Source organism: Octodon degus, unplaced genomic scaffold (assembly GCF_000260255.1).
Source record: "Octodon degus isolate 3935 unplaced genomic scaffold, OctDeg1.0 scaffold00171, whole genome shotgun sequence".
Taxonomy (NCBI): Eukaryota; Metazoa; Chordata; class Mammalia; order Rodentia; family Octodontidae; genus Octodon; species Octodon degus.
Window position 1 is genome coordinate 2,094,431 of NW_004524747.1, and position 10,000 is coordinate 2,104,430.

A 10,000-nucleotide genomic window follows, 5' to 3' on the forward strand; every position below is an offset into this window, starting at 1 on the left:
TTTATCTCTGGAGCAGCTACCATGTGCTGTTAGAAAATATCCTCTTAGGCATCAATTCTCGAATGATCTCCTTTCTCTTCTTTCTTTTTGGTTTTTCTTTTTTTGACAGGATCCCACTATGTAGTTTAGCCTGGCCATGAGTACTGTAGTCCCTGTTGGCCTTGAACTCACCAATTCATAGCAATCTTCCTGCCTCAGGCCTCTGGGTGTTAGCGTTATATGCATTCACCACAATGCTCAGCTTCCTCACATGGTTTGGTAACTTCACACACATCAAGCCAATGACAGACATACAGTATATCACAAGCTCTTTGTTACTAAAATGAGATGGATAATTTTAGTAATTTGCATTGCTTTTTGTTTTATAAATGTGAATATATTTCAGTACATGCCTATAACCTTGAGAATCTCCCATACTTACCATCATTTACTGTTACTCTTGGGTAGGCCTGTGTTACATATATCAATGCACTTCATAGTAAGGGAATTTTTTTTTAAATTTTTTTCCATAATTTTATTGAGAAACAAATAGCAATGAGACAGTTTCAAACCAAATTGGTAGGACAGTTCCAGTAATTAACACAATACATACTTTCTTCCTAGTGGCTATTTGCTGTAAAAGATGCAGATGTGATATCCTATTTACAAACACTATTAGAACAAATCCCTCTATTCATTGAGAGAATGTAACTATATATCTATCCTAACCACTTTGAAAACACAGATACAAAATGGACATTCATCTGTATATCCTTTTTTTGTTAAGTTCCGTTATTTGAATATTATAGGTGTGTAAACTCAGCAAAATATTCTAAGGGAATTTATTTTCTCTTGTTTGCTCTTTGGAAGTACTTGTTTTAAGGAGAAAATGCCTTTTCCTTTTTTCCTCTCTAACTTAGGGGAAATAGAAGTGGGTCAAAGAATTTATTTTCTTTGTGGTTTTGTTATGGACTAACACAGAAGCACTCATGCAGTGTCCTGTGGCTCACTGGCCTCCAAGCCAATGATAGACCAGTCTTTTTCCAATAGGACTTAAACATCTGTGAGATTCTGTTAATATCTGTACATATGCTAGTGTATGCGATTCTTTGTGCCCCTGCATGTTTGTTTCCATTTTGGTGCAACATCTGTTAAACTGCAGTACCAAATCACTGGCTATTGCTGACCAGAGTCACTGGCTACCACTGAAGCTCTAGGGTTAATTCTGGAGAAGATGTAACCTCAGTTTAATATAAGTGAGTAAAAATAACAGAAAGATGGAGCTCTGAGGAGACAGTGGATATCTTTAAGATCATTTTTAATTGTTTAGAGAGAATAGGTCATGCTAAAGAATTTAGTCTTTACCCACTAAAGGCATTACTTAGAATATTTTGACATACCCTCCATTACCGTCTATTCTGAATTTTTTTTCACCTGCCAGTTGCAGCCAGAATGAATACTTACAGCCTAGGTTCTAAGTCCCAGAGTATGTTTTAGATAAAGACAGTTGTCAGGGCTTTCTCTGCAGCTTTGCTTTGTGCAAAATGAGAACCTCTCGTGTTCCTTTGCTTTCGTACCTGAAAGCATCAAAGGGGCAGCCAGGTCACCTATGTTTTAAACTATTTTTCCCCTTACTGTCAGCTGCTACTACTTTTTACTTTTTTAAAGAAGTCTCTTGTTGAAATTGTCCCCAGAATGATTTAAGGGATGATTTTAAGGCTTTTGTTCAAAATACCACCCTGGAAAGTCTTTGCCAATGTAAATGTGAATGGGACACCCTCCTCCTCCAGCAAAGGTACCTACATGAATGGCAAGGAGAGGGTATATTTAGTAGTGAGTGTGACTGCATCCTGACTGGGGGAAGAGGTCCCTGTTAGTTGGGGAGTGGGGAGTTATATAAAATGGAAAAAAAACCTGAACAACAATGACTTCATCAAAGGCTGGCTGGTTATTGTCTAGGTCTAAGAACTGTCCTTCCCAAGCCCAAAAAATAGACTCTGAGACAAATTTCACGAGAGACTCGATAATTTTTCCACAATCGCCTTTATTACTAAAATGCATTAAATTTTGAAGCAGAGAAAACACATTTTAAGGGGGAAATAGAGAATCACCAGATAAAAAGGAACAATGTGTCAGATAACATCATCTAAAACATAACTGTAATAATTTAATAAAGCTGCTTTATCATCTTCATAAAATAGACAAAGTTGAGATTCTTTTTTATCTTTTTTTGTTTTTACAATGATTCAATCACTGTGAAAATGTACATAAAATACAGATCAGCATATACAACAATTTCATCTTCATATAATCAGCAACAGAAACTGCTTAATGAGACACACTGTACTTGCATCCCTCTAAATTTCCACCCTGGTTTGACAGGTAAACAATAATAGTGTCATCAGGCTCATTCCCCTCACTAGAGGAGCGAAGGCATAGTAAGCCTTTTGCAACGAATACCTTAGCATTCAAATCGCACAGGAGGTATCTGTTGCTGAATTTCTGGCTAAAGCTAGTCTGGCTCTTGATCATTAAAGTCAGTATCCTAGCCTTCCTCAGCTGAACGCCAGCCAGTGCCAGTGAAAGTCTACCTAACCAGTGCTGTAATGGTGTTGGCTGGTTTATTTACTAAAGTTTACAGCAACTATGTTAGGACCAAGGTCATCTTTAATTGCCAACACAGCTGGAGCAACAGTCAGAGTCATCTGTTTTCCCTAATGACCTACAATGCTTTCCAATCAAGATCAGGTGTTTGTGGGTTGTTCCTTACCAAGAGCATCTTACAATGTATATTTCCGACAAGGTGGTTGATTTTCTTTGTTTTACAAAAGCAACACGATTCCTAGTTGAAATTAATTCACTTTTGCACAACAAGTGACCCACAGGGCAATTCCAGCCTCACAAGAAAACAAAGAGAGCTGCAACAACTTCATTAGGACAATGTGTTTTGCTCTGGAATATTTCATTATCAATATAAAGCCACCCGGTCCCAGCCCCACCCCCACACATCCCCATTGAATATTACTTTGTTACATACTTAAACTAAAGAACAATATCGCAATACACTTCAGTGTCAGCAGATACAATTTGACTCATGAAATGACATTCTTAAATGTAATTTTACCAAGAAGGCAAACACTAGGACTGTATACAATGGACTTAAGCTCATTTATGCCAGATTTTCAAAGTCCATAAGAGTCTTATTACCCTGGGTAAAGAGCCAAGTAGACCAGACTTGTCAGGATACCGTAGGGAGCATTCAACATCAAAATGATCCCCATGAAGTGGAATGTCAGCCAGAACTACTATGTACAATAATTTTTTTTTGTTTTTTATTTTTATTTTATTTTTTTTTTTTACCTTGGATGCCTAACTGAGCTATTTCCTTTATCCCGCCTCTTACCAAACTGTCCTTTCATGTGTTGCTTCCACTGGACAGCATTTTTGGTCCGCTTTTTAATGACGAGGCTACAGAAAAAAGTCCACCAAATTCCCCTCCTATAGTTAATCACATGCTGAAGTGACACTTGTTGGGAAGATATGCTCTGGGTGGTTCCAGTTTTCAGAGTTTGCGATTGTATTTTCTTTTATATTTTCATTAATGGTCAGTGGTTCACCATGTCAAGGAATTTGTGTAAATGGGCAACTTGGGTGCCATTAGTTCTATTAGGCAGGTTAACTCTGGAGTAGTGATACTCAAAGTGTGGTCCTATCAGCATCACCTGGGAAATTTTAGATATGCACAGAATCAGGTCAAACCAAATGAATCAGAAACTCTAAGGAAAGAGTCTACCAACTGGGTTTTAAAGATCCCCCAATCTTCTGTTGATACCTGATTCAGATGAGTTGTTGGGCTCCAACCCCAGGTTTCTAATGCAGAAAATTAGTATTTCTATGAAGTTCCCAAGTGATTTTCTTGTTTATGCTCCAGGGACTGCATTTTTAGAACCACTGCTCTGCAGGATCTGCAGGATCCCTTAGCTCATTACCTATTTCAGTAATAAGATGGACCACAGTTTAGTCTACCAGCTTCAAGAGGTCAAAGGATGTGAAGTGTCATTGTGAAGAGATTTGTGAACTAGTTAGTATAGTCCAAAGGTAAAAGAGATTCTACAAAGCAACATGGCTCTTTTTACTATTTCTTGTTATATAGTGTATTTCCAGATGGAGGGAAGAAATCAATCATTGCAAACTAAACTAATATTGTGTGGAAAATTTTATGTGCCTAGAGAATTGCTAAAAAAACAATTGATAGTATAGGATGTCATACTTCAAAACTGTGAAGCATTAGAACAAATGTAATAGACTCCCTAGGACTTAGAAACCAAACTTGTTCCCTGACGTTTAAGTGTGTAACATGTTAGAAGAAGGGAAATAATAATGTGTGGCCCTTTGGCCTGTGTGGCTTTTCATCAGGCATGTTCAAAAGAAAGTGAAAAACATGAACCAAATGGAGATTTAGGGTCCTTGTACAAAGTTCTGATTTGCAGGCACTGCCTGCCTTTAAAACCAACTTACAGAACTCTTCTAGGATGCACTTGTGCTTCTAGAAGGACACATATACGAGACAATTGTAGAGAAAACAAAAGATTTTTTTCAATAAGAGGATTCACTGACTATGTTCAGTCAAGTGTTTGTATGCAAAAGCAAAAAAAAAAAACACATTGCTTGATGAGAAGAAAGTATTTAGGTGGGAAAATGAATATGTAATTTGAAACTGAATTTGGGGGAAAAATGAAAACTCAGTCACAAGGCAAAATCAATGCCACTTCTATTTTAGTTATTTTAAACTTCAAGGGTAAGAGGCATGGCAGCCAGTGGTCTCCCTGGCTCAATAGCCACATAACATTTAATGTATCTACTTTCTACAATCTTTCCAGCTCCCTCATTCCCACTGAGCATAGCATGAAATACGCCTGTAGAAAACTGCCAAATCTAACTTCAAAGTGACCTTGAGATGTAACTAGTGACATAATATTAGGATGGATTGTGGTAAAACAATCTGAATTATATTGTTAACTATCATAGATTAAAGGTTTCATTGTTGTTGTTTGTTTTTAATGTGTCAATCAAATAGTCATTTGCAAAGAGAAATAAATACCTAACTCAGAATCTACTACCAAAATGAAATAAATTAGAAAAGGAGAAAGTGCGTGAAAATAAAATCAGGCAAAATGAAGATATTATGGTAATTCATCTCTAATTGTGTCAATTTCAGAAGAAAATTTGCAGCCACACCAATATTTTGTATGAGGTAGTATTCAGCACTGAATAAGAAGTAATGATGGATTTCTAGCTTCATTATAGTTTCTGTACTTCAGAAATATTCTCTCCTACTTAACCCCTTCCCACTGTCATACCACCCCCCTCCCTCAATGCCCTTTCCCATTCCATAAAAGAAAATATTCCTAGTATATGTATAAATCTAGGAACTCAAGCAAAAATAACTAAAACATTGAAAAGAGCTGACTTTATCCAGCTAAACTTAAGAAAATAAATTCTCTTTTGCATTCTAGTGCTCTAACCTCTAGACCTTCCTTTTGGGTACCCTTAGATTTCAAAAAAAAAAAAAAACAACTGTGAAGAAAAGCACAAAACCTGCTCTCTAGAAACAACTTATCTAAGACCAAGGTAGAGAAAATGTGACATATTTCTTTATCATTAAATAATGAGTTCTTAAGCAGCAAGAATACTATGTTGGCCAGTGAATAGGAATAAAAAACATGAGAAATTGAGAGTTATAAAAATATTAAAACAGCAACAAAAAGAATGTGCAATTTGTTAATTTAAAAAGATGCATTTCTAGCCTACAGCAAAAAGAATTAGCTAACTCTAAAGATTTTTGCTTTAAGTTTCTAGTTCACATTTTTAATAAAAAATTAGTCATAAAAGACAAGTTCAAGTGTCTTAGTGTCTCCATCTAGAAGGCACAGTAATTGGATTAGTGATGCTATTACATCTTCTTTGTCTTTTCTTAAATGTACACTCGGTACTACTTAGTCTATCCCTATTTATAAGCCTAAGATACAGAGCAACTTGGAGTTCTCAATTCCAGTCCATGAAGTATTTTACCATCAATTCCAATCATGATTGAGAAACACTGAATCGGGAAGTATATGACTAAAAAGATGCTAATTTAGATCTCAAAATAGATTCAGTCATTTTAGGTTTTACATGATTGGAGACAGGGAATTTCTAAGGCTGAAACCTGAAACCTCAGGAACAATTTTCCTGTTCAGAGCCTGAAAAATAGAAAAATGGATCTCATAAAACTTTCAGCACAGTACTTCTGACAACTGCAAATTAGATAGCAGCATATCCAAAAATGACTTTCTAAAATGATCTATCATGGACCCAGGCAGATGACTGAAAGACAGGAAAAATACTTTGTGAAGAATCACTACATGGGTTTATAAACCTGAATATCCTCCAAGTCCTCAGTCTATGTGTGTGGTTTTGTTTGTTCATTTGCTGTCTCAGTTGTTTGAACTTAGTGTTTGTCTGTACTTTTATTATTTTTCAAGAAAAGAGAAACACCAATCATTAAAAGCCTTTTGTCATCACCACACGCAGCAATTGGCAATATCATAAAAAACAACAGCACAGCTAGTGAAAAGGTTCTTAAAGCAGGGGTGTCCACAGCAAAATAGCGTCATTGGGAAGTACTCGAGCTCCAGAAACAATCTGTTGGGGGCTCAATTTCACATCACTGAATCAATGAATAGTACACAATAAATTACAATTAACTTGTCTACACTACAAAAAAACAGTAGCAAGCTTATTAAACATGTCCAGAACTTTTTTTGTTTGCTTTTTTTAAATGTAATCATCCACAAACCATGATAATTTATGTTTCACATAGAAAAATATATAAATTCAAACACTCAATACATAATACTTTTCACAACTGAATTTATCTTTGTTTCCCCAACATCAAGGCCCCATGAACAACTCAAATCAAAGCTAATTTGCTCCAACTGAACACCCCTGCTACCTGTTGAAATGAGAGAGGAACTGTTGTAGAATAATAGTCATTTATAAACAATACATTTAGGGAAAGCTCTGAAATACAGCCACTCAAGAACCAACCATTGGTGAGCAATTAAAATGAGCAGCTTATTCATCTTTGCTAGACAGCATGATTTCTTTCTTTTCTTTCCCAATACTGGTTTAGAGAACAATATCCTTCAGGCGCTTGACACTAGGGGACTCTTTATCACGACCCTCCTTCAGAACGGTATTGACCTCATGCACAACTTTCTCCCTGTCAGCTCCACGGGGCTCAGCTTCAGAGGGACGAGAAAGGCCATTGTTGACACTGCTGATGTACTGCTCCAGGTCACGGGTCGGAGGAGCTACAGCAACCAAGTAAGACACAGAAGGCTTGGTAGGCAGATGACTCTTGAGATGGAGGGGAGAGGTGACTGGGCTAATAGCCTCACAGCCATTACCTGCCTCCCGGATAGCATTGTTGACCTTGGGGCTGCAGATGGTCACATCAACAGTTCTCTTGCTTTTTAGGGTGGGCCTCTCCTCACCTGGCTGGTCGTTGACATCCTTCCCAAAGGTCGCAAAAGTACGTTTGGTGGGGCCGCAGTCGTCATAAACCTCAACATCAGCAGCAGTAGCTTCAATGGACAGCGCAATGATGTTTCTCACATGCTCAGGAGACTTGGAACGGGTTGGCATGGGGTTCCGGGGCATCCAGCACCTATCAGAGTGACCAAGGATGCGGCATTCTTCCCTGCAATGAAATCCTTCATTCTGATCTGTTTGGGGAAAAGAAAATATAATTTCATCACCTTTTCCTGAGAATCACTGTTGCTCACCAGTGTTCTGATTTCTTAGGCATCCATGGGCCCTTTTGGGAAATGATACTTTTAGATAGTCCTTTATTGCCTTTTCGGAGAAGTGTAAAAGAATTGGATTTTTAAAAAGCTATAGATCCCCTCCTATATACTCTTTTTTTAAACATTGTTTTTCCTGTTTCCACTGCTGACAAAACAAAAAACCTAAGGGGAAACACATTATGATGAAAAAAATATATTTTAAAAACATTTATCCTAAGTGTCAAGGTGCTGAGAGTCAGCATTTTTATCAACACTTCCTGGTAAAAATCACTTGCTTTTTAAACTGAATTTAGCAGAAAAGGGAGTGGAGGTAGGACAGGGAAGTCAATAAGAATACATCTAAGAAGATTTGGACATATTTTTTGAGAAACAACACTGCCAACTACCCTTCGACCCTACTAATCACTGATATGCAATGTTTAAGTGTAGACTGGTATTGTACTGTCTTTGAAAACTCAGTCATATCATTTCTTTCTGACAGTCTCACCAGCCAATCAGCTCACCATACCATTTTTATGACTGGATACTCCCATCAGAAGGAATATACTGAAACCTCTTTGGTCTAGTTGACCCATATGCTTTAGTTTGTTTCTATGCACACATGCTCATACGACATTGAACATCATCTAATTAAATCTGACTAGCCATCACTCTCTATCTTTCTAATCTACAGTTTTATTAAGAACATATTTCTTAAAGAAATCTGTGCTGTTGGTGAAAATACACATTAGCTCAGCCATATGGAGAACATTATGGAAATTCTTGAAAATATTAAAAAATAAATCAACCATGTAATCCAGCTAGGCATTGGGTATATATCAAAAGAAATGCAACTGGTACACCAAGGAGATAATCCATATCCATACTCATTTCAGCTGTATTCACGATGGACAAGATATAGAATCAACTTAATTACCTACCAACAGATAAATGGATAAAGGTAACTATATTTGAAATCCTACCACTTGAAGTAAAATGGATGCAACTAGCAGACATTAGTTTAAGTGAAATAAGCTAGACACATAAAGATAGTACCACATGTTACCTTTTATAAGTAAAGGATGCAAAGGTTGATCTCAAAGTATAACAAAGTAAAACAGTAGTCACTAGAAGCTAAGAAGATTGGTGTGATGGATAGGGTACTAGACAACAAGTACCAAAATACAGTTAGAAGGCATAATATTTAATGTTTTATAGCAAGTAAGGTGAATATATAATAATCCATTTTATATTTGAGAAAAGACTAGAAGAATGGAACACAAAGGCCCTAAACATAAAGAAATTATGAAGAGGGCTGGTGAGATGGCTCAGTGGTCTAAAGCACCTACTTAGAACAAGCTAAGCTAAGCAAAGCACAGGGACCACGGTTCAATCCCCCAGCACCACATGCCAGCCAGCCCCGCCCCCGGTGGACTGAGCTGGCCACACACACACACACACACACACACACAAAATAAATAAATATTTTTAAAAAAGAAATTATGAAGAGATAGAAAGGTTTGTTACCATAATTTGAAAAGTACCTGTTGAATATATGTATTCATATGTAGCTCTATACCCTACAAATATTTACAATTCACTACACATTAATTATAAAAAAGTAAATAAACGCCTCATGAACTACTTAAACTTATCATAGAATATATCAATGACAAGAATTTGTAATTATATTAGCATGACAACCTTTTCTCTTTCCAGGTCTGAGGCTTTCAACACTGACTACTTCAAAGCATGAACCTAGGATGAATTTCTGCTTATACATTAGAAAACTTAATTCTAATGTGTAACGTATAGGCTTAATTTTTCAAACCCATTTATATTTATATTTATGTTACATTCTTACAGGAGGACAACCTAATGAATATTTTTGTGCCAAGGACCAAACCCAGGGTTTCCAGCTTGCTAGGCCAGTTTTCTATCGCAGAGCCAAATCCCCAGGCCCAAAAATTTTCAACACATTACACAATGCATCAAATTGTGATCAACTTAAAATTTATAGAAATTTTGGGTCAGGACAGGAGAAAGAAAGCAGAGTAAAAGAGAAAGCAATAATTAAAATATATGCATGTGAATGTTTAAATACATAAAGATTAAAAAACTTTGGAACTGTATGTCATGATAGCCTTTTGCAGGAGGAAGAAGACTGAAATTGAATGTCTTGCCTAATATAT

At 36.6% G+C, this 10,000-nt stretch overlaps 1 protein-coding gene across 6 annotated transcripts in view; it reads right to left on the minus strand.

Moving 5' to 3' along the window:
- Positions 1-2,012: 2,012 nt before the first annotated feature.
- Pcdh19 (protocadherin 19) overlaps positions 2,013-10,000 on the minus strand; it is a 166,750-nt gene continuing 158,762 nt past the window's right edge. For all 6 annotated transcript variants that reach the window (XM_023703482.1, XM_023703481.1, XM_004643328.2 and 3 more), the window contains one exon: positions 2,013-7,748. In XM_023703482.1, the coding sequence (XP_023559250.1) occupies positions 7,150-7,748 (599 nt within the window). In that variant the 3' untranslated portion in view covers positions 2,013-7,149. The remainder of the gene's footprint in view (positions 7,749-10,000) is intronic.